Source organism: Colletotrichum aenigma (assembly GCF_013390185.1).
Source record: "Colletotrichum aenigma strain Cg56 chromosome Unknown KSG_Cg56_contig03, whole genome shotgun sequence".
In the NCBI taxonomy this organism is placed as follows: domain Eukaryota; kingdom Fungi; phylum Ascomycota; class Sordariomycetes; order Glomerellales; family Glomerellaceae; genus Colletotrichum; species Colletotrichum aenigma.
The window spans coordinates 4,779,340-4,806,668 of NW_023500909.1; the positions used below are offsets into that span (position 1 = coordinate 4,779,340).

The 27,329-nt window shown below is 55.7% G+C and overlaps 7 protein-coding genes across 7 annotated transcripts; 3 read left to right on the plus strand and 4 right to left on the minus strand.

Moving 5' to 3' along the window:
• Positions 1-2,482: 2,482 nt before the first annotated feature.
• Positions 2,483-7,865, minus strand: asp1 (Inositol hexakisphosphate and diphosphoinositol-pentakisphosphate kinase; the record flags this gene model as incomplete). Its single annotated transcript, XM_037320497.1, has 5 exons — positions 2,483-2,831; positions 2,921-6,298; positions 6,462-6,483; positions 6,650-6,796; positions 6,860-7,865. The coding sequence occupies 5 exons, from the start codon at positions 7,863-7,865 to the stop codon at positions 2,483-2,485; spliced, it is 4,902 nt and encodes a 1,633-aa protein (XP_037180813.1).
• A 1,674-nt stretch (positions 7,866-9,539) lies between these two features.
• On the plus strand, positions 9,540-12,803 carry CGCA056_v005245 (U3 small nucleolar RNA-associated protein 21-like protein; the record flags this gene model as incomplete). Its single annotated transcript, XM_037320498.1, has 3 exons — positions 9,540-9,653; positions 9,735-12,420; positions 12,478-12,803. 3 exons carry the CDS (start codon positions 9,540-9,542, stop codon positions 12,801-12,803), a joined length of 3,126 nt encoding a protein of 1,041 aa, XP_037180777.1.
• Positions 12,804-13,115: 312 nt separating this feature from the next.
• plb3 (Lysophospholipase 3) lies at positions 13,116-15,354 on the minus strand (the record flags this gene model as incomplete). Its single annotated transcript, XM_037320499.1, has 4 exons — positions 13,116-13,931; positions 13,989-14,781; positions 14,835-15,157; positions 15,205-15,354. The coding sequence occupies 4 exons, from the start codon at positions 15,352-15,354 to the stop codon at positions 13,116-13,118; spliced, it is 2,082 nt and encodes a 693-aa protein (XP_037180811.1).
• Positions 15,355-17,440: 2,086 nt separating this feature from the next.
• CGCA056_v005247 (putative histidinol-phosphatase) lies at positions 17,441-18,428 on the minus strand (the record flags this gene model as incomplete). The annotated part of the gene is made up of 2 exons (XM_037320500.1): positions 17,441-17,665; positions 17,721-18,428. The coding sequence occupies 2 exons, from the start codon at positions 18,426-18,428 to the stop codon at positions 17,441-17,443; spliced, it is 933 nt and encodes a 310-aa protein (XP_037180895.1).
• Positions 18,429-19,378: 950 nt separating this feature from the next.
• Positions 19,379-23,053, minus strand: HOS3 (Histone deacetylase HOS3; the record flags this gene model as incomplete). Its single annotated transcript, XM_037320501.1, has 2 exons — positions 19,379-20,944; positions 21,002-23,053. The coding sequence occupies 2 exons, from the start codon at positions 23,051-23,053 to the stop codon at positions 19,379-19,381; spliced, it is 3,618 nt and encodes a 1,205-aa protein (XP_037180887.1).
• A 1,917-nt stretch (positions 23,054-24,970) lies between these two features.
• CGCA056_v005249 (uncharacterized protein) lies at positions 24,971-26,073 on the plus strand (the record flags this gene model as incomplete). Its single annotated transcript, XM_037320502.1, has 4 exons — positions 24,971-25,283; positions 25,345-25,516; positions 25,570-25,655; positions 25,733-26,073. The coding sequence occupies 4 exons, from the start codon at positions 24,971-24,973 to the stop codon at positions 26,071-26,073; spliced, it is 912 nt and encodes a 303-aa protein (XP_037180888.1).
• A 538-nt stretch (positions 26,074-26,611) lies between these two features.
• Positions 26,612-27,303, plus strand: CGCA056_v005250 (uncharacterized protein; the record flags this gene model as incomplete). Its single annotated transcript, XM_037320503.1, has 3 exons — positions 26,612-26,716; positions 26,793-27,092; positions 27,154-27,303. 3 exons carry the CDS (start codon positions 26,612-26,614, stop codon positions 27,301-27,303), a joined length of 555 nt encoding a protein of 184 aa, XP_037181759.1.
• Positions 27,304-27,329: the final 26 nt, after the last annotated feature.

The window sequence follows — 27,329 nt, forward strand, 5'->3', positions numbered from 1 at the left end:
ATGTGACTTACTGGTCGGGGTGCAGACGCACCTTCACCGTTTGATACAGCCTCCAACGCTGCACCTCGCTGCAAGAAGCAATTATCCGCCGCCATTGAGCAGCATCAAATCAAATGCCTTCATCTCTGCGCGGAAATCTCTTCTCGCGACCCTCCCATCACCAAGAACAACGTTCATTTGCTGTTTTTCCAGAACACACTTCGCAAACTCCACATAGGCGCCATCACACGCGCAGGATTCGACTTGCACGTCGCAAAATCCTCTACAAACACCTTGGTCAACCTCTCCAACAATTGGGATGCCAACCCGTCCCGTCTTGTCAATGACGCGGTCTCTTCCGCACCAAAGTTCACACCTGCTGTGGGGACCTTGCTTATCATAGATAGGCACAGAGGAAGTCCCGGTGGTGTCGAAGCTCGCCTGTCATTCCCCGTTTGCAGACAGACTCCACTGCTAGGCATCTCAACAACGACAGGCATTCTCGAGACCACGCCATATTGCACATGAATGCTGATGGGCCTCCTCAAACCAAGGTGCTGCGAAGGCTTGCCGATATATTCAACTCGCTGTCCAGAACAACCGTCCAGCGCCGAACGAAACCGGGAGTCTCCGCTCCGTCCATGCTGGCTCTCAGCATTCCCGATCCCCATATCGACATGAGACCTACCCAGTAGACGAGGGCCAATCATATTGCCCGTGATTTTCCCATTGGAGTTGCAACCAACAAGGACAGGGCCGTGGCTTTCACAAACGGCAAACCCACACATATGCCTCTGCCATCAACTATCACATATGACAGCGTCGGCTTGTTCAGTGATACTGAGAAGACCAATCATCTCAATCATTCCTCGTGTGCTCCGCATTTTCCAATTGTCATGTCGGACTCACTGTCGGATGTCACCGGAACGGCTCTAAACTCACTCTTGCATATGTTTTGGTCACCCGAAAACACCAACGCTGTTTAGCTACAAAGTACAATCAGAGCGTAATGGCCATAGTATCATGTCGGTGACAATCGGGGCCATGTTTCCTGCCACGCCAACTTCTGCTCAATATTTGAAAATCGAGAACCCTGGCAGCAACAATACGATGGCGTCGTCAGAATCTCAGCTGGCTTTGTTCCCGCCCGGAGCGCGAGAAACATCCTGATGGGGCTGGCCCTGTTCCGTTGGTAATTGTCCTTCACAGGGGCTGCTCCAGACAAGACCCGCCTCCTACTTGAGAGAGGCCCAAGCCCTCGCGTTAATAGGCTTCTCGAAGCCGGAGAAGATGCAGGCGAGAATGGATCCTAAATCCCTCCATGGCCATGTTCGCGGATCCGAAGCCAGCCCCTGCAAGGGCACTATTCCGCTATTAGGAGGACGGCATCTCCAACCCCACCATCAAAGCTCACACACAAAACCACAATGACAACGGCCGCATGGCCTCGGCGAAGCTAAGGGGTACAGAACACCAGACGTATCCGGCGAACTCCTCCTTAATGACCTGAATGAGACGATGGGCGAAGAACTTGTGCACCATGACGATACTGTCCGATCCACCACCTTGCCCCCCAGCAATTTCGACGTTGCGGGGATCTTCAGCCTGTCCGTGGCCTCACGGGTCGCACCCCCTTTCCGGCGCGCACATCTCGTCATTGCCTGACCCAACCGAATATTTTTGGCATGATGCGGGATCCACAGGGGAGCAAAGAAAACGTCTGAAGTCATGGCCGTCGTAAATGCCGCCCGTCTTTAATCAGAGCCAGGAAATTCGGCAACGCCAGGGGAACACACAGTTCTTCATGCGCTCGACACGAAGCGAACGACTTACGCACATCGCCTATCCGTGTCGCTGTCCCTTTTGAAACCCTTGCCGCTGCTTGGCTTTATTCGGATGTCGGCGAGGCCAGAGTCGATCCCCATTCGGACCAACTCGCTCTTCGTCGAGTCTGTCCTGATCCGAGGCTCATCTTTCTCCTGTCCAAACCGTGGCTTCTCGAGCCGAGAACAACATAGATCCCGGGGCGGTTAGTCACCGTCGGCACAACCAAGTTACCAGGTTGCCATTGCCATATCGACCAAACTTCACTAGGGTTGAATCCCGGAATTGCGGTGTGCAATGTGCGCTGAACCCAACCCAAATCCTCGTCTAGACTCCCACCCCGGGAAAGAAAATAGTGATGATACCATGGATGGCTTTCCGGTCGACTAACGCTTGACGGCTCGGCGCGTCACACTCTCGCCTTCCCATACTCCCTACGAAAAAAGGATGGCGAAAACCACCGGTGACGTTACTTTTTTTTTTTTTTTTTTTTTTTTTTTTTCAATTTCATCCGCGCCGCGCGTACTCCTTGCCAAGGAATTTAAAGTGCGCGTCAAAGCGGTTATCCAAATGCTGTTGTTGGTATTGTGCATGTTCTGTCATAATCTACTTTTGCCATCTTGCGTGATGCCGTCTATGTACTGGACCGCGAAGAAGAGTCAGGACGCTTTCCCGCCCGTTACTGTGTGGTCTCCTGCGTGGTCGCCTCCGTGGTCGACTCAGATGCTGTGTCGGGAACCACCAAAGGAGTCGGAACCTCGACTATGGTTCCGGGACTAACGGGTTCCTCCTCCTCCTTCTCCTTCTGGATCGACGCTGTTCCGAGGCACTCTCCAACAGCAACCATCTCTTCGGCCGGTGCGGCCTCTGTATCCTCCGCGGCAACCGGTGCGGTATCCGTAGTTTTTGGCTTGGCCCTCAGTGACTTCATTTCCAGGCCCTCGCTGTCACTTTCCCTTCTCTCATGATCTTCAAACGAGAAGAGGTCCGATAGGTTGATGGCCAGGAAGGTCTTGGGAAGCTTGACTCTGTACACAACTGTTAGCAAGTGAAGATCTTGCAACTCAACGCACGGATAGTAGTAGCTCGCCACCGCGGGAAGTTCGTGGTAACTTACTGGTTGAACTTGGCTCGCAGCGTGCGGATCACATGCATCCAGTCTGCGTGGGGTGTCAAGCTGCGACGCGGCGCGCAGCTGATGCTGTGCTTGCTGTCGAGCTGCACGTCCAGGGGGTCGTAGACGTGGCATCCTGGACTGATGGTGATCCTGATGCTATACGCAAAAGTCTGCTCCTCCCCGCCTTCGGGGGCGTTGGAGGGCGTCTTGATCTCGGACTCGTACAGCTCGAAGCAGATCTGCGAGAGATAGTCAAGCTCGGGAATGGTGCTGCGCTTGATCTTCGTCTCGATGCCTCCTTCGAGAATGCAGTTGAGAAGGGTGTAAATGTGGGACTCCTTGGTGAAGTAGAAGAATGACTTTGCGTCATTGGATGCCTGCATTTCCTCCAAATCCTGGACAATCTCTTTGAGCAGCGGCAGCGACGTCAGGAGACCGATCTCCAGCTTTTCGCTGTCAGAAATGCCGTACTCCTGTGGGCAGATAAAGTCGAAAAGAACCTTGGCGAGCTGGTAGAGCTCCCGCAGCGGCTCGAACCGGGCATCCGTCTTGGCCTTGGTCTGGGTGGTGCCCTTGTACAGATGAAAGTATTGCTCGGGAGCGGCCTGCTCACCGTTGTGTCGTAAGCCATTCAGGAACGAACGACGGCGGAAGATGCGTCTGACGGAAGTCGAGCTCTTGCTCGCCTCACTCTTGTTATCCGCCTTGTCACTCGATCCCGAAAACTCCCGCTTGTCCTCTCTGGAGTCGAAGGACGCCTTCCCTTCCTCCGAAGTCTTTTCCGTGGCCTTCGTATCCTTGTCCTTGACGCCACCGTATTCTTCCTCCAGCATGGCCTTAGGCGGCGTGAAGACCCATTCCAGGAACTGCCGATTATGCAGAGCATCGAACTTCATTGTATCGTAAAGCTCGGAAATCTTGCTAGGATCGACTTTTTCTCCGTCACAAAATTCCGCGAAAAGCTTCTCCCAACGCTCCCGGAAGAGCTCCGCATCTTCACCACAGCACCAACGCGTTTGAATAGTGTTGATCGCATTGGCTTGGGACAATGATGACGACGTCGAGCTAACAGACGTCGACACATCTCCATTGTGCTTCTCAGAACCAGGGTTGGTGATGTGGGTGTTGAGCGAAGCAACAGCGCTACCGTTGTTCAGCTTTGCGTAGTTGTGATGCATCACGCGCCGATGGAAATTCATCAATTGGACCACACGGGTCTGTACCTCTGAAGGCTCTGGCATCTTGTCGGGCCAGGCAAATTGAGACGGTCTCTCGTTGCCCTTGCGCAATAGACCCTTCAGCTTCTTCTTCACCTTGTCCATCTCATCCTTGGCAGCGTTGGAGTCATCGAGAAGGTCTTTGCGAATGGTAATGAAGTCCTCAGGAAGATCTTTGCGGTCCAAGAAAGAAGACGCCCAGATCTGTGCGCTGGTGGTGACACGACGCTCAGAACTGCTGAAAACATGAACCTCGTCGAGAACATCTCTGTTGAGCAGATTGAAGTCATTGCGCATGTTCTCACCCAGCTCCTGTGCTTGGTATCGTGCGGAGTGAGTCGGCTCGCCACCCCATTTGACGATGAGCTGGAGTTTATCCAAAACAAGACTCTCTTCCGCCGCTGTGATGCGCGACATGGTAACACCAGAGAGTGAATCGTGTCTTTTCGGCGCTTTCCGCGACGGAGAAGAGTTATCCGCCTTTGAAGCGCTGTCCTCGACTTCGGACTTTTCTGCGAAGTCGGTCTCAACGCCTTCTTTCAGTACCTGGTTAAGCTCGTCTCCAGAAGAAACTGCGACGTCTTCAGTCTTCTTCTTGCGGAACATGGGCTTGATCTGAACTTTGGTGCCCGCCCAGCCACCCTTCTTGACCAAAACGTTACGGAGGGACTTTAGCTTTTGACGATCCTCAACACCGGCCCTCATTGCAACGTCGACAGCTTGCAAGACGCTCGCCAAGGCTGCCTCGCCAATAAGAAGGACTTCCTCCTGATGTCCTTTGAGCAGCTCGATGAAAGGCGCTGTGTGGAAAGTGAACTTGTACTTTTGCTTCGGGGTACGGTCAGCATGGCGTATGACCGACACAATGCCCTTGAGCTTCCAGGAGTGCTTCGGCGGTGGCGGAGCCGGCGCCTCTTCGGGCGGTGCGGCAACCTCGCCTTGCAGTGAAGGTGTGGCAGAGGGTGTTGCGGATGCCGTGGCGGATGGGACGCTTGCAACGGCCGGGTCCATGATTGGAGGCGGAGGCGGGAGTGTTGGGCTGGTGCAGGAGCTGGTGACTGTTGATGCCAAAGCACTATCTGCTTTTGGTTGAGGGGCGCTCGTGGGTATAGGCTTGGGCTCTGTTGGCTTCTCGGAGGCAGTCGACATGTTGCTCAAAGACTTGTTCTGAGTCGGCGGCGCGGATGCTGGCTGCGATTCCTTCTCCTTGCCTCGCGAAGCCAATGGATCTGTGATTTCCGAAGGAGATGGGGAAGGTGCAGGAGAAGTGACGCCGCCTCTTCTGAGTCTCTCTTTGACAAAGACCTCCTTTAGAATGCTGGCACAATGTTCGTAGTAATCGTCATTATCCTTGACGAAACTCCAGCCATTGACGTCGATCACGTAACTCTTTCCCCCGGCTCTCAGGAAGTCAAACCCACATACTCTCTGGCCAAAAGAGGTGGAAATCTTGCTGGCAATTTCCTTCTCCTCGGCGTTGAGACCGGTAACATATCGAAGCTCCTTGCCATGAGTGTTACGTCTCACAACACCATCAACAACGGGGGATTTTCTCGTTTCGGCGTGGCAGTAGTTGGGCCCGACAGTGTAGGCCTTGACGTCTTCAGCGTTATCAACCCGCATGAACTTTTCGTAGATGTAGCTGTTCTCTGGCTCCAGAATGGCACGAGGAACGTTCAACTCCGGGTCATACTCAGAACTCTTGTTGCCGATCTTGCGGAACAGCCTGCGTGCACCACCACCTGTCGCTTTGGGAAAGTAGATGATGATGTTGTGGTCCTCACCACTGACAGGCTTCTCCACAAATGGCTTCTTGAGTAGAGCACCGTCGACACTGAGAATGTCGCCATCGTCCAGCAATTCAACCTTTCGGGGCAAGCGGTTGTACCCCAATTCCTCAGTGTCCAAGGCGATACCCGTGATATCTTTGATGTGCTTGGCCGTGTCTGGAGTTAGAATTGCGGGCCCGCCATCGCGGTTCACCTCAATTCGCTTCGGGGTTGGCACATTGATGCGGTCCAGGATGTTCAGGCAGAGACGACGATCCCAGAGGATCTTTTGCATGGGAACATCGTTGACGCAGAACGGCTTTCTGGTCTTGACATAGGCGATAGCCTTATCCAGTGGGAAGCCATCCGAGTAGAAGGAGATCAAATAATCGCTGCGAAAGTTTAGTGAGAGAACTACCACAGATAATTACCAAGCGGTTGGGCGCAACCGGAATGGCGATGGCCGCTTGAACGGGCCTGCTGCCGTCTGGAACGGAGCTATGCTGTTTCGGCTCACCGAGCCTTACGGTGCGGGAGGGCATACGGATTACTTACCAAATGGGCCAATTTTCAACCTCTGGTAGGAAAAACAACGTCAGCAAAGTCCTCGTTTAAATTTCGTGGGTCTCCCTCTCTGCGCAACTTCTTCTGGTGGTGTTTTCCCTTCTCTTTCGTCCAGTGTATTTTCTTGCTACCGTCCCATACCCTCCCTCACATTTTCCAGTCCAGGGTGTTGCTCTTACCTTCATCCAAGATGACTTTATCGCCAAATACCACCACATCGAACTCGCGATTCGCAATGAGGCGGTTAAGAATGTTTCTGCTGGGTTTGCTCCGAGCCTTGACGTCCAACGCGCATACTCCAATGACACCCCAGGGAGCTGGCTTGACTGCAGGTGTATTAGAGTTTGTCGGAACACGTTGACGTGGCGCGCTTGTTTCTCTTGACTGACCCTCTTCTTTCTCCTTTCCGTTGTGATAGGGTCCTCGGTCGCTGCTGGGGCTGTGGCTACTGGCGCCCGTGCTCCCACTGAATCTCCGCTTGTTTCTACTACGGGATCGGGTAGGCTGGGGACGGTGGTGGTCACGATGAGGACGCTTAATCAGCTCGTGGTGGTTGTGATTGTGGTTTTCGCGCGCCGTGAGGTTGTGGGTGCCCGATGCTGCGGTGGTGCCATTCTGTGCAGTGGACGAGGTGGTAACGGTGACGTTGGAGACCTCGGCGCCTGGCTGAGAGGCGTTCGTGACAGGCTTGCCGGACGACATGATTCCAGAAACCGAACGAGCAGCGCCGCCGTCAGAGCCGTTGGTAGAGGCGGCCGAAGATTGTGACTGGACTTGGCCAGGTGCAGATGAGGAAACGACGCCACGAGCCGAGGCCAGCGAGTATACAGAGAAAACGCTGGAGACGGAAGCGCGCTTATTGGGCTCCGATTCGGAAGAAAAAGAATTGCGGGTTGTGAGGGCGGGCTCGGGGAGGGGACGATATGGGGCGGTGGGATCTTGCTGGTGGCCGGGTCCAGCCATGAGGCGTGGGGTATCGGTTTGTTCGTCGGCGTCGGCGAACTGCAGGGCGGAGTCGCTCCAGGCCTCGAGAGAGTTGTTGGATTCGCGACGGCTGCGGCAGAGAGAGGATCGAGGGCTCTTCAAGGGAACAGAAGAGGGCGGGGGCATGGAGAGGCTGGCGGTTGCGGAGTGGGCGTCGCTTGTTCCTGGCTCAGCATGTCGGCTCTTCCTGCTGGCGGAAGAGGGGAGGTTGAGCGAGTGGGAGACAGAACGGCCGGGTCTGGATCGCAGAGGTAGGTCGGCAGAGGTGGACGTCTGGTTGACCGAGGAATGAGAAGGCGACGAGGGCGGCTGTCCGAGAGGAGAGGCAGGCGTGGCAGCAGGAGAAGCAGGAGCAGCAAAGGAGCGAGCGCTATCTACAGATCGCCGGGTGTTAAAATTTGGTCGGTCCATGTTTCCAGAAGAACAGCGACAAGATCAGATAGGACAGGCAGGATGGGGGTTGTTGCTGACTCGAGAGTTCTCGATTTTTGGACGCTAGAACCTTGCTGATTTTGCGTGCGTGGGCTTGAACTCTTTGTCCCGCGTGGCCAATCGTGCTCAGTGCGATGCAATGCGGCGACCCGGGCTGGAGCGTCGAATTGACCTGACGATGACCCGGGGAGGTTTTAAAGCGCGACGAAGGTTCCTCGTGGGGTGATGAAGTCAGTGGCTACTGGCAGGTTTTCCTGCAAGGACGTTGGCCAGTAGAAAAGTTGGAGTTGGAGAAGAAAGAGGTAAGCAATTGGGGTTCGAGGGCGTGCGGTTGCAGTTGCAGTTGCAGTCGCCGTCGCCGTCGCATCCAGACAAAAAAGGTTGTTGGAGGTGCAGAGTGACAGCAGGGAGAGGGAGCGACCAGACACCCGGAATTCCCCTTTCATTGGGCAGCAAAGGGAAGACGGAATTGCAACAGGGACCCTGCCTTGTCCTTCAGCTCAGCTCAGCTCAGCTCAGCTTGCCCAGGTTTATCATTATCAGGCCGAGGTAATACCCCATGTAGGTGTCTTCGCAAGAGGCGACGACGACGATATCCTGCTGCGAACGTGATGCACCCACTGATTAAGACATTGCCGGCACACAAAAGGCAGCACCCGCCGCCCACGAATGCCAGCAGGCGTGGAGGCCATTCTAGAAGCTGGCTGCCAAGATGGGAGGGCACACACGCACACTGAAAAACATGCAGCAAGGAGGGGCAGGGGCAATGGCAAAAAGTTCTAGACGTCGCAAAGACCACGCTGCAAGACCAAGGATGACGTTGGTCAAAACGACGCTTGTACCTAAGACACTTGCTTAGCGCTTCCGGCAGCCAGCGCCTGACAACACGAACTGCCTGCTAGGTATGCATAGCACCTACGCTTTCCGGCGAATGGCAGTGCCGAACGCAGCATTTGACACCTGCACTCCCATTGACGGTGCGGGTGCTTTTTGCAATTCGCTTTCTCCTAGTCGCCTAAGGTTGTCCAAAGACTGGACGAAATGACACCATGCCTTGCGAAATTCATACCTACCGTCGAGGCCACGGCGCAGCTGCTTAGTTCCCATCTGAAGATTCTATGTTGCTAGCATTCAATGGCCAGTACCAATTGAGCCGGAGAAAGTCGTCAGTATCAGGGGCAGTCGTTTCTGTTACCACATGGAATATCAATTCGTGCCAGGATAGCTTCACCGAGTCTTCACCGCCAGTCAAGCTGCCAATGCCTCCTGACTGCACCCAGGCGCTGTTTACAGACTGGCCCGACAGAGCACAGTGTTCAGTCTCTTGGACTCTCAAAGCCATGCACTGAAAGCCTTTCAACAGATGGACACTCAATAACACACCGCGATTGAAGTTGATGGCATATGCATCAGTCCCTAGGTAAGGATTGATCCTGCAATAGTGGCCCGGTTCTGCGGAATCGCTCCGGTATCCGGCCCCAGCAATCCGGCGGGGGCGGGGTGGCCCGGCTGAAAATCGGCAAAACCACCCCTTGCACCTGATAAGATAAGGATCGAAAAAGTTGCTCGGCCGCGACTGGAGATTTTTTCGACGTGCTCGACGACCGCATCCTGGAGCTCCGTGTCCAAGTAACGTGTAGTTCCACAGCCGCAATGCCTCATTCGGAGCCAGCAGAAGGACCTCTGGTCAAGCGACAAAAGCGCGATGTCGCTCCCAAGGCCTCCTCGGCTTTGCGCCAGTCCTCACGCATCTTCGCTCCCTTTCGCGTAAGTCCCCTTCGTCGCCGTCGCCGTCGCGACCAACGCCGTACCATCATTTCCTTCTCCGGCTGACTCTCATTGTCCTAGACCGTCGGCCTGGTGTCTCCCACAAACACGCCGTTTACCTCGATCCCTATGGGAAAGACGACTTTCCAAATCACTACCTCTGTCGGCCGAGCCTTGCAGACATACGACCTCAAGAGAGGTCTCAACTTGATTTTCGTCACTCGCCCCCAGACCCCCGCCGATATTACTGCCACGCTCGCTTGGAAGGACAAGGTTTTCGCAGCTTGGGGCGATGGAAGAACCGGTGAGAAGCAGGGTCTCTGGGCCTACAAGCGAGGCAAGAAGGTCGACGAGCTCGAGGTTCCCGCCGACCTAAACGAGCCCATCCAGAAGATCCTGATCTTCGGCTCGTGGATTGTTGGATGCGCCTTGACGAGGCTCGAGGTTTGGAAGTCGGAAACCATGGAGCACTACACTACCCTCCACACCATGGCCAGCGCCAACGGTGGCAACGAAATCACGGGCGGCGTCACCAACATGCCCACGTATCTGAACAAGGTCTTCGTCGGCCGAAAGGACGGCTGGGTTGAGATCTGGAACGTCAGCACCGGCAAGCTGATCTACACCGTTCTTCCCCCTAGCCCAGAATGCGGTGCCGTCACCTGCCTCGAGCCATCTCCCGCGCTGTCTCTCCTTGCGATCGCCTACGCCAATGGCACGTTGGTCATCCAGAACATCCTGACCGACAAGCCCATCATTCAGCTCAAGGCTGGTCACGAAGACGAGCCGGTGACGTCAATCTCCTTCAGAACCGACGGCATGGGAGCAGGCCATGACGGCAGGAAAGATGGTGTCATGGCTACTGCGACGGCCGCGACTGGAGACGTCACATTCTGGGATCTGAACAACGGAGGCCGTGTCATGGGTGTCTTGCGGAGCGCCCACAACCCGCCATCTGAGGACGGACCTCTGGTTCGTGGAGGCATCAGCAAGATCGAGTTCCTGCCCGGCCAGCCGGTCGTTGTCACCAGCGGACGCGACAACGCTTTGAAGACCTGGATCTTCGACGAGACCCCCTTCTCAGCCGTCCCCCGCATCTTGCACCAACGCAGCGGACACGCCGCTCCCGTCAAGTGTTTGCAGTTCTTGCCCTCAGACTTTGACGGCGCCGATGCCGGCAACAAGTGGCTTCTCAGCGGTGGTCAGGATCGCAGTCTATGGGGCTGGAGTATGCGTCGCGACGGCCAGAGCACGGAGCTCAGTCAAGGAAACATTCGCAAGCAGGCGAAGAAGGCCGGTATCCTGTCTTCAAAGGCTCTTGCGCGGGGACCCACTACGACCCTTGAGGACCTCAAGGCTCCCGAGATCACGGCCATCGCCAGCTCACTGAACCGCGACGGTGGCATCGGTGCTTTGCCCGGCAACCACCCGATCTGGCAGAAGCGCAGGGATAACAAGAAGCAGCAGGATGCCGAGGTCAGTGGAATGACCGGCTGGGAGAGTGTTGTCACCGCACACAAGGACGACGCCTGGGCGCGTACCTGGTTCTGGGGTCGCAAGAAGGCTGGCCGTTGGGCATTCCCCACAGGCGACGGTTCCAACGTGTCTACTATCGCGATGAGCCCGTGTGGTACCTTTGCCTTGGTTGGTTCAGTGGAGGGTGGTGTCGACATGTACAACCTGCAGTCCGGACTTCACCGCCAGCGGTTCCCTTCCAAACTCACTCCTGCGCAGGCCAGGCAAATGAAGCTGCAGCAACTGAAGCAGGCGGACAACATCGTCCAGCTTCAGACCGAGGTGGACAGCGGTTTCGCCCCGGGCACCGGCAGGCATACGAAGGCCGTAACCGGCATCGTCGTCGACAACCTGAACAAGAACGTCATCACGTGCTCGCTGGATGGCAAGGTCAAGTTCTGGGACTTCCTCACAGGCAAGCTGCTGCACCAAATCAACTGGGCCCCGATGGCCGCCATCACGGGGTGCAGGTACCACGCCGCGAACGATCTGATGGCTTTCTCCTGCGATGACAACTCCGTCCGCGTCGTCGACCTCGAGACCAAAAGAACCATCAGAGAGTTCTGGGGCTGCCAGGGCGCCATCAACGACTTCTGCTTCTCCAACGACGGCCGCTGGATCATCGCGGCCTCCCAGGACTGCGTCGTTAGGATATGGGACCTCCCGACCAGCCACCTCATCGACGCCATCCGGCTCGAGAAACCCTGCACCGCCCTCGCCATGTCTTCCTCCGGCGAGTACCTCGCCGCCACGGTCGAGAACGAGCTCGGCGTCGCCATCTGGACCAACAAGTCCCTCTTCACACACGTCCCGACGCGTCAGATCTCGGACAAGGAGGCCGCGGTGCTCTCCGGCCCCACAACGTCCGGCGAAGGCAACGAGGGCCTGTTGGAGGCCGCCTTCGAGGACGACGCCGGCGCCGAGGACGAAACTGTCGTCGCGCCAAGTGTCGACCAGCTCAGCGCCGACCTCACGACGCTCAGTCTGGTGCCCAAGAGCCGCTGGCAGACCCTGCTGCACCTGGACCTCATCAAGCAGCGCAACAAGCCGACAGAGGCGCCCAAGGCCCCGGAAAAGGCACCCTTCTTCTTGCCGTCAGTCGGCGCAGGCAAGCAGGCTGCCAACCAGATCGAGGGCGCCGCCCCTGACGCCGAGGGCGCGGAATCAAAATCACGCATCACCAAGCTGGAACGCGGCCGCCTGCAGGAAGTGTTTACCAGCAAGCTGATCGACGGTGCCGCTTCAGGCGACTGTAAGACTTTCCCCTTTCTGACCTTTCAGGACACGGATCCAACTAACTTTGTCCCAGTCGACGACTTCATCACCCACCTCAAGACCCTCTCCCCCTCCACAGCCGATCTTGAGCTCCGCTCCCTCAGCCCCGAGGACGATGGTCTCCTGAACTTCATCCGCGCGCTGACGAGTCGCCTCGCGGCCCGTCGCGACTACGAGCTTGTGCAGGCGTGGATGACGGTGTTTTTGAGGCTGCACTTCGACTTGGTCATGGCTGACCCTGAGCTCCTCGAGGCACTGGGCGAGTGGAAGGCTCTGCAGGAGAAGGAGGCCGGCCGCCTTGATGACCTTGTGGGATACTGCAGCGGTGTGGTTTCCTTCCTCAGGAGTCCCCGGACATGAGGTGGTCAGATGTGTATATGAGCTAGGGGGATGATGAGGGGCGGAAATGATGACAGCAATGGATCGAAGAGGAGGAGTGGGGGGGCAGAGCGTGTGTGCAGATAGGCATGCTTTTTAATTGAATACCCAGAGAGTTCCAAGGGCATTGTCTTCGTCCTCGTGAGAGTTGTCTCTGCTAAAACATTTGACTCGGCCTTGCATCATTTGCTTTGGCTACGCTGACGGGCGCTCAACATATTGTCTTTTCGATTCCAACTATTTTCGATTACGTTACACTTTGAGCACCTACCTCACCCATACTTTCAAACTAATCTACAGCAAAGCTATCAAGGCAATGAGAGAAGCCACAGTGACGGCAAACGCAGCTCTGCTAATCTCCGCTGTGCTCGATGCTCCGTTGGGGTTACCTGAGGCAGAGGGAGTAGCTCCCGTGGTACCAGTGCCGCTACCACCGCCGCCTCCACCACTGGCGCCGCCGCCGCTCGCACCTCCCGTACTCGTCTGGCTCGACCAGTACGTCTGATTCCACTCCTGGTAAGACAAGCTCGAGTTCAGCCTCAGAACCGGATCCGTATCATCGGCCGTCACCTGCGCCGTCGACATCATCCCGTTCCAGCAGTGCTTCACGAAGCAGTCCTGGCACTGCTGCGGCAGCGCCAGGCCGAGCCGCGCGAGACTGCCGCGGATGGTCGCGCAGGCGAGGCAGGCGGGCCAGGCGGCGTCGATGGTGCCGTTACCGTAGGTCGCGAGCTGGAAGGCGTTGTCGACGGTGAGGTCGAACTCGTTGTCCGTGAAGGAGGACTTGGTGTACGTGTAGTTGATGTAGCCGGACCAGGGGGAGTTGGGCAGGTAGAGGACGAGCGGGGTCGGGGCGGTGTCGTTGCAGCCGAAGAAGGTGGGCTGTCTGGTCATGTTCATGGTGATGAGGGTGTTGACGTCGGGGACCTTGGGGAAGGGGATGTTACCCTGGGCGGCGGACTGGGCGGAGTTGACGAGGTTCGTGCCGTTGACCCAGTTGTACATGAGCGAGTCGGAAGAGGCCTCGTAGACGATTACGAGGTCGACTTGGCGTTCCGGGATGATGAGCGGTCGGATTGGGTTGGTCTCGCCCGCCATGCTTCCATCAAGCTGTGGTTGTTAGATTGCTGCTGGTGCTAAGTCTCTCAGGGATTGATATTGACATACCAGAAGAAGGTTATCAACATTTTGCATGGCTGGGCTCATGTTCTCGAAGGGGTTCGGGTAGGTAGCCCACAGCGAGTCGTTGAACGACTGGTTGAAGTTTTGAGCGGTATTGATGACAAGCTCAACTTCACCGTTCTCCTCCTTTCCGGGAGGCACTGTGATGTTGGTCGAAGCCGTCTGTCTGCTCTCCAGCTCTCGCTTCGCAAACGTCGGGACGCCATACCAGTCATCGATGAACCAGGCATCAAAAGCATCAGCCGTAGACCCCTGCAGGAAGGTGTACTTGTCGAAGCCCATCACACACTCGCTGCTGTTCTGCGCCGTACCGTTCGACATGGACGTGCCGAGGTACATGGTAGGCGTGAACGCCTGCACTCTGCCACCGTGCCAGCTTCCGAACTCGAATGGCGTGACTTCGTAGGAAGTGAGGTTGAAGCCATTGGTGGCGTTGCGGCCGGGCCACATGATGTTCTGGATGCTAGGCGACTGGCCTGGGATGACCTCGGAGAGAGCAAGGATGGGCATTGGCGCCTCTCCGCGGGAGAAGACGGTGTTCTGAGCCGTGAGATCGGAGAAATTGCCGTATGTCTTGTTTTCTGGCAGATAGACGGCCCAGAACTTTCCAAAGGCATCAGCAACGGAGACGGGGAGGCCTTGCTCCGCCTTTGCGCCCATATCCTCGAAGATGTCCTGAAGGTATTGGTCCTGGTTGTCATCCTTGCCCTTGGTGTAGTCGACGGTGAAGTTGATCGCCTTTCTGAGTTCTGCGATGGAAACGAAGTCGTTGGCGGCACTGGTAGTCATACGTCAGTCACCACAGAAATGAGAGAGATAGGGAAGCCTCACAGGGTGCTGACTGTGAGAGCTCCTCCGCCACTAAGACCAGTAATGTACGACAAGACCTGCGTCAAACCACCCGTTTTGGCCTGCACCGCAGCTGGGTTGCGAGCGTCAAAGGCCTGCCAGATGCCGAGACCGCCGACACCCGACTGCGTGCCTCCTCCCGAGACGGAAAGGCCGACAACGGGGTAACTTGTGGTGTTGAGCTTCTGGATGTAGTCCTGGACGTTGAAGCCGTCGATGTTGGCCAACGTCAGGTAGCTGCTCAGCGCAGGAATGACCTTTTCACCGCGGCTCGCTTTCCATGAAGACTCCGGCTTTGAAAGTCCCTGGACCACATTAGAACATGTGTCACCGTCACGTTCGGATAACGTACTTCTGAAGCAGCTCTCACTCGCAGGCCGTCAGGGCATTGGCCGTAGACGGGCGCGTACGGGTCCTGCTGGGAATCGTCGTCCTGAGCGCAGGCGAGTGCTGCGCCGAGCAGGGTGCTCGCGAGGAGACGGCTGTTCGACGTGAGATGCATGCTGAGCAGTCTTTCCCAAGCTGTCAAAGTACAGACACAGGTGGAACGAGGCACCTTTTCTCCCTTCTCTGGGGATGGCCTCTGGTTTTATCCCTCCATCTTGAGAACTGCAGCTGCGTTCGTGTCTTGCAAAAGCTTGCTCGGAAGCGCTGCCCAGCAGCATGCGGGGAAGTTTGCTACAGCTCTGACGAAGACGGCTAGGCGAAGATCTGGTGGTGAGAGGCGCATTCTCGGAGCCCTCGCCGGAGCCTTGATCTTTGTGGAACTTGGGCGCTGAAGCTTGCCCCCTGCGAGCTGTCAGATCTGGGGCTGAACGCGCGAGTGCGCCGGCCCAATGAGACCGTCGACGTTGGCCGGATCGAGCTAGGTTGCACAGAGCCACCGCGTGTCATTTGGAACGGAATCCCTTGAACCCTTTGCAGGGCAAGTAGCTGTTAGAATAGGACGACAGGTACTTCTTGGGAACTTATCACAAGCACCTTGGTTGATGATCGGCTGCAGTCGATTTCATCTGAGAGATGATGTTGCAATTGGCAGGTTAAGGCATGCAAGACTGAGAAATGTGGTTACTGAGAGAAGCTGGCACATGCAGGTTGGGTTCGACAACAGCGTGCCTTTTGAGCTCTTGCTGTTCTTTCCGGGAGCTACTACTAAGTGTCTGATCGACGATCTCGGTTCATTCCTGCAAACCACTACAAGAACATCGTTCCTGGAACTAGAGCTCAAAAACCCCGACTATGCTGGGGATTGCTTTCAAAGAGTGGTTTGGTGCATTTTTAGAGGGTTGCTGTGGCTGCAGCGAGATTCTATTTCCATGCCTGCGGGGTTGCGTACTGTTGCATGCGTCCATGGCTGCTGTGGCTTGGTCGCATCGAATTCTTGGAATGCGACTAATTGATGCGGCTTGTTTTGATGCAGACGAGCAATAATAATCCATGGCGTCCTAGAAACTGAGAAGAATTGTATTTTCTGTTTGTGCTTTCCGTTCGCTGAGAATCGACCATGGCCCGCGGTTCGCATTGGTGGTTATGCAGAAGCAGGGTTCCGGTATGTCCGTCCGTACCCAACGTGAGCTTGTTAGTGGCGCAGGCAACTCAATGACTGGTGTCCGCTTCATCCGATGTCTAATTGACCTGTCAAGACATGAAAATCCAGCCTACGACTGGTTTGTCGCCCGAAATCGTCCATCCCCAACAGTACTGAGTCGTAACTTGACATGTGTCTTTGGAAGAGTGAATTAACCCCAGAAACAACGGCACCTTCCCGTCCTTTGGCGCCAAGGTACTTTCGGACCCACTTTCGATGACAAGGCCCTTCTTGCGCCGTTTCTGCCGCAGTCATGTATCCTTTCCGCCGCAGGATCATCACAACACATCCCAGTCACCATCAGACAAGGATTCGGGCCTCGTGGCGCAACGGTAGCGCGTTCGACTCCAGATCGAAAGGTTATCCGTTCAAATCGGGTCGGGGTCATTCCTTTTGCCTTTTGCAGAGGCTGTAGATGTTTCTTTTTGCTCTGGGAGTGTGTTGAGATGGTGTTGTTGACGTACAGGATTTGGTGAGCGATTTTTGCGGGTGCGGGGTGAGTACGTGGTAGGACAAGCCGGCCGGGGTAAAATAACGACCGAGACATGCTACCCGTCTGAAATCAGGTTGCTGGCTTTCTTCCTCGAGGCATAAGCGTTGATTGTAGTTATGGCATCACACCTTGTTAGGCCTGCTGCCTCGCCGGTAAATCGCGCGTGTCGAGGTCAATGACTGGTCCAGGCTTCAAATGTTGGTCTTTCCAGCATAGAAAGTCACTCTGAGCTCTCGCGGACTCTTGTGTGTTGATATATTCTTGCGGATACCGTGGTGAAATTGTGCACGATATGGTCTTGTTATGTGTCGACTGACAGGTTTCCACTTGAGGAAGGCACTGCCCTTGGGACCTTCTCCATAAACAGTAACCTCGGGACAGGGAAACCATTGCAATTACAGATATTCTCGCGTCTATTCATCATCAACGTCTCGTTCATGAAACATCTAATGTCTACTCTTTAAGTCTACTGTATCATCTAAGCCACTCTTTTGGTCTTCCCCTCTTTTAGTTGAAGTTCTCCCGGAACACACCCAACGCCACGGCTTTCCTTCGCAACGTCGACTTCGCATGCCCGTTGACACCCTCTACCGGCCCCCTCTCAAACGTGAACACCTCCTTAACACCAAGACTCTCGAGATAGTCCAGGTTGCGCTTGTAATTCGTCGCGACCTGAGCGATGCCATGGCTGTCGTCAGAGAACGTGAACTCACCCCCCATCTCGAGCCATTTCTGTAAAATTCAAGTCAGCCCCAACCACAACAGCTTGACGAAATACACCACTCACCTCAGCAATGATCCGACAAGGATACGGCTCCGCAAGGCCCTTCCTCAACGCGCTGCTGTTACACTCCAACAGACCCCCGTATCCCTTCACCACCTCCAGATTCCTCACGACCCTCTCCCACACGCCCTTCCACTTCCTCACATCCCGCGCGGGGTCCTCGCTCATCAGGCGGATCAGGTCAAAGTGGCCCACCACCTTGGGCTCCAGCGCCGTGAGCATCTCGTGCTGCTGGTCGTAGTACCGCTCGTACATGCGCTCCTCGCACCCGCCGGCCGTCTTCATCGCGTCGACGTACATCTCGCGCGAGTAGTCGATCGGCACCGCGTTGACGTGGTGCAGCGAGCCAATAAAGTAATCCACCGCCGGGTGCGCCGCGAGCGACCTGATAAAAGGCCCGTACGCGGGGCGGTACCATTCGCCCTCGAAGCCGATGAGCAGGTCGATCTGCCCCGCGTACTTCTCGCGCAGGCGCTGCGCCTCGGCAAGGTAGGCGTCGTGGCGCGGGGCGAGGATCGCGAGCGCCGCGGCCGGGTCGCCCTCCTCGAGCTCTTCCGGGTAGAGGTCCGCCGTCTCGAGGCGCGGCATGTGCTCCGTCAAGCCCATGGTCTTGTAGCCGATGCTGATGGCGTGCTGGATGATGGACTCGAGCTGGTCCTTGGCGTGGCCGGGGCAGAACTGCCCCGAGTGGGAGTGCATCGTGAACGCCATGTTGTCGGCTCTGGAGTGGGTGTTGGTGTTATGTGTTATGTGTAAGTGAAGACCACGACGGGTGCGACGTTGAGGTAGGTGTGAGATGAGATGAACCGGAGGGCGGCTGAGGTGAATGAGTCAAGGGTATGACGTCTGCAAGTCTGCGAGACACAGTTGGGGTAAAAAGAAGCAAGGGAGAAAGATTTCAACTGAGAAGAACCGCAGACAAGTTTATCAAACTCGACTGCCAGGTACCGAGATGGCTCTTGAAAAAGGTCGAGCAAGTGGCGCGCAAGGCTGTGTAATCGCCAATCAATGGTTGATAAGAGGCCAGGGCTTCCTTCGTTCCCACGAGTCACTGCGGCGGGATGCAATATGCCCCTCCAAAGCCCGAAGCCACTTTGCTGCATGGTCACTGAAAATATTTTCCCCACTGGACTGGAACATTTTCGGGCCCCGACGAGTGGCCGTAGCAAATCACTGACGCTGGCACGTCCACGTTTGACGTGCAGGAATTCCCAGCACCCAGATCCCTCCCGCATGCCAAGCTTCGCATGTCCGCGGGGATCGTTGCATGTCACGCTGAATGCTGAATGGTCACTTCTGTCTGGGTCTTTAGGTGCTTGGATTTAATTTTCTCTCCTTGGGAAAAGGTCGAGGTGGTTATTACAAGTAGCGTACAAGAATGGTAACTCTAGACCAGGACAAAAAAGACCAACTCGGGACGGTGGGAGGGTATCATGACAGGCAGACTCGAAGCCTGCGACCGGCTCGCAGGCCAGGAAAATCCTTTTAAACAAAAGGCAGGGCTCTTCTACATCGAATCAAGGGAAAATAAGACAAAACGAATAGGCGTTCTCAAAGTGCGGAATTTTTGAGAGGATCCAAGTCAATCAATTCTCGACAAAAGTCCTCTTTCTAAACGCCAATGGGATTGGGATAATCCCCATTTGAAATTCGCCGCTGCTCTACTTCTGCGGCGTCTCGGGGATTTCCCAGATGGATTTGGCAGACTCTCCAGCCTCAGGCTTCACAGCAGGCTCTTTCTTGACACCAGGAGATTTGATGCCAGGTTTGACGCCAGCAGGTTTGGGACCTGAAGATTTGGCGGCGGGAGGGCCGTTCTTCTTCGGCTGCGCGAAGGGAATGGTCGACTTTGACGTGAAGACAGGAAGGTCTGCGCGCTTCATCTTAGCCAGCGGTGCCTTGGACGATGATGCTCTGGGCGGTGACAGCTTGGCGGGCGATGGCTTAGTCGGCGACTTCTTGGCCGGCGGCACCTTTGATGGTGACTTTGCCGGTGATGATTTGACAGGTGTATTGGTGTTGGGCGGCAGCCACTTCAGTGGCTCTTGCGGCGTCATGGTGACTGGTTCCGGACCTTCCGGCTGGTAGTTGATAAACACATCAGTGCCCGACGGCGTCTGCACTCCCGGCGACACGACTAGCGAACTGGCAGGCAGCTCGACCTGAAGGGGATCCGACACGTTCGCAGACGCCTGCTCAATGATGGTCTTTGGCTTTGGAGTCGGCGCCAGAGGATCCGGCGATGACATGTAATCCCGCTCCGATGGCACCGGCCCCACAGGTGGCGTAGCAAGGGGCTCGTTCTCGGGAAGAACCATGGGAGCTTCTTCCTGAGGGGGAGTAATGATGGGCTCTTGGAACTCATAAGGGGGAGTGTTGACCGGTGGCGGTGTGACGGGCTGCTGTTCTTCAACAACGGGTGGCTCGCTGAGAACGAGCGGCTCTTCGGTGATAGGGGGCGTTTCGGAGGAAGTCGCGTCAACAGACGGTGCCTCGACAAAAGGAGCCTCGGCAGAAGGAGCCTCGACAGAGGGAGTCTCGATAGAAGAAGCCTCAATAAAAGTCTCGACGAAAGGCGCATCGATAGAAGGAACCTCTACAGCAGGTGGCGTCACTGCCGTCGTCTGCCCAGGCTGTGTTGCCTGCGCCTCAGCTGCTCGTGCCGCCTGCGCAGTCTGGGCTGCCTGGGCTGCCTGGGCTGCTTGAGCAGCCTTTGCCCGCTCTTCCTTTTGAGTCTTGGTGATCAAGTTGATCTTGATCTTCTTCATACCGGCAGTGAGCTTGTCCATGTCGTCCTCAGATGCGGCCGCTGGTGTTGCCTTGGGCTTAGGCGGCTGAGACGGTTGACCGGGTTGAGGAGGGGTGGTCTTTGCTGGGACAGCAGGCTTCTTCACTGTTCGTGTGGTCTTGGGAGCTTCCTTCTTCGCTGCAGGAGCTCTTGTTTTCTTTACGTTCAGAGAAGGCCCGGCGGTGGTCCTAACACTCATCGACGATTCGGGGCGAATGGTCATCGAGGTATCAGGACGCATGGTCATAGAAGTCCCGGGACGCATGGTCATTGACGTATCAGGTCGTACGCTCATCGAGGTGTCAGGACGGTAAAGACCTCCGTTATTCTCGTATGGCGCTGCAGTCGCCGTAGAAACCACAGATGACGCAGCACTAAGACGTCTACCGGGTCGTTTGGCTGCTCCATTGGCCTCAGAGGGGATACCTCGGGCGTTGGCCTAGGAATCATGTTAGCTAGGGGTTCTTGGATGCATCTCAGAAGTGACAAAGTCTACCTTATCCGACGAAATTGCGGCAGAACCGGCCACCGTCCTCCGCCTGTTCTTGCCCTTATCATCTTCTTCTGCGTACGTCACGGGTTTGCGCTCACGCAGCGACATGCGAGAAGTCGGCCTGCTTTCTGTAGTAACAGGGGCGGGAGGCGCTGGCGGCACGAGGTCAGGGTTGAGAATCGACTGACGATCTCTGCGCGCCCTCGTTGCCTCCGCGTTCAGATCCTCCGGTTTGCAGCTATCAACCTGGCGGTCGGAGGGGATGAGCAATCTGCTCAGCTCATGAGCCGCGATGGTCCAATGAACGTCGGGAGGAGGAGGCGTTGGCGGTCGGGAGTATACCATGCCGTGACCAGAGGCCATCCGTCTCAACCGCGTGGGATCCACGGCCTTACCGATAGATGCCGCCGTAGGTGTAGAGTAATTTCCTGGCGTAACCTGGCGTATCATCTTCGGGCTGGCTGGACGGTTTCCCATCGCCACCTCGAGCTCGTCAAGCTCTGAAGCCGCCCACCATGACGGGTTGTAGGGGTGCAGCGAAGGGGAGGATGACTCTGTGGCCATGGGCTGGCCCTCACGAATCGCTCCTATCCTCTGTCCCATTTCGTAGCCCAGTGATGAGCGGCCCCTGGATTGCTCTCCCGCCGTCTGGTCCCCTGAGAGCCCGCTCAAGTGGCTGAAGATACCAGAGTACAGCGCGCGGTCGCTGTAACCTCCCTCGAGGACACTGATGACACGACCATCCACACTCAGCCCCTCCTCTGCAGCAAGTTTGACGACATCTTGGGCAATTCGGGCGTAGAATTCGGTAGGCACGTTCACATTATGACGCTGCATACCCTTGGTTTCCCACTCGCTGGCGTCAAATCCTGCGGAAAAGAAAATAGCCGCCTTGGGCGGCAAGTTGAGAGCACGCACACGAGCAGACTGTGTCTTCAAGTAGCTGCGCGTCTTTTCGAGAATGACGGAGTACTTGGTCTCATACAATTCCCAGAACTCGTCCGGAGAGTCCCACGATCCCAAATGAACGTTCCACATGTTTTGTCCATGAGCATTGTCAATGCACAAACTTGCGTTCTTCACCTTCTCCTCATCGCCCATCTCACAGGGATACGAGTTGATGTCATGGAGACTGAAGTATCCGATGGAGGCCTTCTTCCACGCAGCGGCGTTCTTGGCCATATTCACTCCTCGGGAGTTGTGCGCCCAGGTGATGGCTTGAGAGCCATCACCATGGTGGAGATCGAAGTCGATGATGGCAGCATGCGTCAAGCCGTGGTTCAAAATGGCATGCATGATTCCAACATGGACGTTGTTGACCCAGCAGAAACCCGAGGGATAAGAAGCCGAGCAATGGTGCCCTGGCGGCCGTACTGCAACAAATGCTCTGCGGGGGCCAGAAGTAAAGACCCTGTCGACGGCTTCGCATACAGCGCCCAGCGCACCTTCAAAGGCTTCCTGGGACTCCGCGCAGAGGTAGAGATCGCCCTCATGGAATTTGGCAGGCGGGCCCTCCGCGCCTCGGTTCATCTCCGGTCGCTGGAGCTCTTTACCTCCCATGGACAGCTTGGCCTCTGCTACCTCGCACATCGTCTTGAGCTCCTCCATCCACTTGGTCCCATGCACGTTGGTCACCGCTGGTGAGTTGAGAGACAGCCTGCGTTCGGTCTTGTAGATGCGGAACGGAATGTTCGGAATGTCGGAGGGATCCAGACTCGGATGGAGAGGGTAGGAACCGTCGCAGTGTCGCTCACCCAGTCGCACGTACGCCATTGCTACTCCCAACACACCGGCCTTGATTCTCTCTGGTCGCTCGACGATGGTGCTCAGGGCTGCCTTGGAGGTCTTGGGCCGGGAGAAGCGGTGTCCGTAGCAGGCATCGTGCAGAATGACGACGGTCTCGGTGCCAAGCGTGGAAAGGGGGGAGTGGTGTGTCGCAAGTTCGGTCTTGAAGTAGTCGCGGGCAATCGTGTTCGCCGTAGGGGGAGGCTTGATGTACTCAGGGGGACTCGTTCGTAAAGGGGATTTGGCAACAGGCGAGGAGGCATGTGCCATGCTCGTCCGTCGCCCGCTCACGGAGTGCAAGGAGCTTGTAGAGGACTTGCGCTGGAGAGTGGGCGTCGCAGATCGCTGCGGCAGCGTCGGGGTGGAGGAACGGGACCGGGACAGTTCTCGTGCGAGGGAGGGGCTCCGGGAGGGCATTCGCGGGCTCGGGGCCGGAGAGGCTCTGTTGACAGCTGGTCTCATTGGCGACAAGGCACTCGGGGTGCGGGGAGAGTTGGCGACAGGAGAGCCAGTCGAAAGAGAAAGCTGCCGGAGCGAATGCGACAAGTCCTTTTCGGCATCGGGGGGTGTGTTCAACATCGATTGGCGCTGCGATGGCGCTCTATTGTAAGGAGAGGCCATGCCTGACGCGCGAGTCCCATGGATCGTGCAGAATCTCGCAGTCGTGCAGCAGGACTAGGCCGGACTAAGAAGATGGTAAAAATAAGGGTTGACGTTGGAGAATGGGAGACCCGAAAGGTGTTGTTTTGGGCTGGAATTGTCAACTTTCGGCTTACCGTAGTGACAGGGTAGAGTGGCAGGGTCTCTGTCCAAATACGTCAGGCGAAGGTGGGTGTGTCATTTGGTTGTTGACCGCCCGCCTGCCCGCCAGCGCATCGTCAAAAAAAAAAGTCGCGTCCACTTTGTGTACAAACACGCGTCATAACCCGTTGCATAAATCCACTGCATCACGTGGGGCACCAGCAACAACAGAAGGGGAGGCGGGGCAATCCCTCCCATTTCTCGAATCTCTCTTGCCGGGAGCAGCCACTTATTTTGATGGAGTTCCGACGGCGCCATGTGGGGGAATGATCTTCACCGGGACAGCGCAGCTTTAATCACTTCATTGCGGGAGTCTGTTTCCTTTCTTCTGCTTCTCCCATCCCACACTCGAGTCTCTCGACTCTGAATCTTCTGCAACACCGACTCAAGTGAGACCAACGAGACCCAAATTCTTCAACATCCCACATTTCACGTAGCGGCCCCCATATTTTTGACACAAGATCTGAGCACGTTCCGATTCACCACACTGCATCTTGGAGCAATGACCACGAGCTGGTGTGGGCCGCCTGTATGGCTCCGGCTCCGATCGGGCGACAAAAACGACTTGATCTCGGTTGCCGGCAAGGGGCTCGATTTGTGGTCAATGAATGGCATGGGTTGATACCGATGCAACAGGAGTGGCTCTTCCATAAGTCTGGGGTTGAGCTGTGCAAACCTACATAAGGTCGGAGATGTGCATGCACCTCAAGGGGGGAGCTTGTGACTCTGAGAGCTGTAATGGAATGGTGAGGCCGACCAGGAGTTGACTGGGCGGCGCACTCCTTTTCATATACCTAAGATTTGGGCAACCTGTAAGTCTAGCTTGCGCCTTCATAATCGCCCGGCATAGCCACTGCCGCCCATCGTCGGTCGGTGGTTTTACATGCGCGGTGGCGCGGGTCTCTGCCTCTACACAGTCGAATTTCTGCACTTTCGTGGCAGTTTCCCAAAACCATGCTTTGGGACATTGGTACAGGTCAACCTGATGGTAAGCCTGACCCATATCACATGACTTGTTCTTTCTACGCTTGGGTTCGTCGGTTTTCAAGGTGTACCGCCTGCTAGCCGTGCAGGTTTCTGGTCATGGAGTGACCATCTCCAACCCGATCATCTTTCTGCATCGCCTCTACCCGCATTATCTGCCTTACAGTCATTGGTCTGCCATGACTTGGCCAAATTGCATACGGCCTGTGCATTTCGCCCGGTTGCCTTGAGCGAATGGGTGGCATTACAGTCGGGCGTCGAGGTCTTCGAGGGCCAAAATTGATGGAACCTTTCATATATGGCAGCAGCGCCGATCTTGGATATCGTTGATGTGTGAATAATCTTGATTGTATTAGCATTAGTTCTTCGTGCCGACAACACTCAAGAGCAACATACTTCAAAATGTTCATCACTTTCTTTCCTTCTAGCTCTCTTAGTCTCCTAGGCCTTTTCTTGGCCTCGTTTATCGATGCCCAGAGAACCGTCACTCGCGACGCATGTGCCATCGCGAGGTCCGTCGACAACTCTTGCACCGCAAGATTCAGCATAGACCGAGCTAAAACCGGGCTTGATACGACCTGGACAGCGCCCCCGGTGATAACTCACGACGGAGTGGACGTCGTCAGATGTTTCTGTTGTCTGGAAGAGGCGCCCCTGACACCCGTCTGGTCCTCATGTGCAGCGCAAATCGAGACCGCAAGCCCAGAGAAAGACCGTGAGTCATCATGTTTTTTCTTGGCTTGCTCGACAGTCAAGCTGATGCAAAAGACATGTAGAGTTCCTCCAAAACCTCCAAGACTGTCTAGGTTTCGAGGAGTGCCGGGTAGAGACTGCGACTCCGGCAGCCTGTCACAGCATGAGCGACTGGGTCATGGGATGCTCTTCGCATGTCAAGCCGGAGACCATGTCATCAAGTGAGAGATTCTCGCGCATGGAAGAATGCCTTTGGTATGTATTGCCTTTGGCTGCAACATTGAGATCCTTGACTAACAAATGGCAAGCCCCACGTCCGCTCCAGGTGCCTTCAATAACGCACACGAAGCTTGCGGCAACTGGGCTTGGATTCACAACCCTGAGTATGGTTCCTGTAAGACTTCTCGTTCCCAGAATCCCGGTTAGAATACTTCGCGTCTATGGCTGACCCGTTGTTTGCTTGTAACAAAGCTATGCAATCCATTGCTCCGTATTGGTGTAACTCGAATCTGGACACCACGATTTACTCGGCCACGGCCACGAGCTCTGTCTCCTTTGAGGAGTTATTCAGCACCGCTTTTGCATCAAAGTCCCTACCATCGACTTCAAACCCCTCTGTCCCCACCTCTACGATGAACTCCGCAATACCATCAAACACGGTAGTAGGCCAAGCCACGAACTCGTCTGCACAGCCGAACACAAGCATTGTCGTTGTCATCGCTGTAGTTGTAATCGTGTTCATGATGGTGGGAGGCATTGCCATTTGGTCGAGCGTGAAGCGTCCACGGGATGATCACGGCATACCCATCTGAGGAAGGTCTGGGGGAAAGGGGGTTCCGGAAAATTGTAGTTACAACAGGACGCAATACCAACATTTTGTGGCTTCGCGGAAGTAGTGTTTTGTTGAAAGCTGCTCATATTATTCGCAAAGACAGGAGCTCAGGTTCGCTCCTTAACTGTCTCTTCGGGGTTCCAAGACTACTGTCATCCCTACAAGTCTTGTCAGTCCATGAACTAAATCTACACAGCAAGGTTACTTCATCAGTCTCAGCACCTTCTACTACGATACTTTGGATACAATGCAACGCCAACAATCAGTGGAAGGTTTTTTCGTGGTGGAACGTTCATTCGGATCGAATCAAGGCTCTCAATCCGCTTGACAAGACCAGTGTTGTGATTCATGGACTGTGAAGTAGACATTTCACTCGTATCGATCAACTAAGTGAATGGATAACCCTTTCTACCAGTAGTATAAGATGTTGCGGAAACTTTCTGATACAACAGCATGTTCATAAAGCAGAGTCACATATGCAGCAGTCAGCACCGGGGTCCAAAATCGCAAGCAGCAAAATGGCAGCCAGTCTCGACGACGTCCCCGAGATCGCGGATACCTGCAAACTGATCCTTGCTCGCACCAACAAGTTTTTGGCCGACAAAGACAGGAACCCCAGAGTCGTAAGGCCGAGCCCCTCTTGTGTTCCCCGTGATATCTCGAAGCAAGTCCTGTTAACAAGCCTCACCCTTTCTACAGACAGACGAGATGTGGCGACCCGCCAACTGGGCCATCGCCGAAACCACCCGCACAATCCCAAAGATCAAGGCGACTATCCACTACATCCGAGAGATCGCCGACGCCGAGCGCAAGAAGCTGCCCACCATCAATTACACCGCGTGGACGCAATCCATGAAACGGGCGCCGGGGGACCCGTACGCGCGAGGACCTCCTGGCGACGATGTTCTGATCAACGACATCCCCCGCCTCGCTGACAGGTTCACGGCGCTTGCGGAGCGGTTCCGGGAGCTCGAGGAGAAGCCGTACAGACGCGGCGATGTATGTTTGACAGATCTTGGGCAATCTCTTTGGCGGGGCAGTGTACTGATTTTGCCGATAGGATGTCATGGCGGCCTATGACCGTGTCAATGTGGTCTTGATGGAGTGCCGGCTGGTGAAGAAGTGGCTGCCGACTGCTTTGGATGCCGTTACTTACATTCTGACGGGGGAGAGTCGTGAATTCCATTCGGACTCTGAAGATTCCAGTTGAAGTGAGATGCCGGACTTGATCAGGTG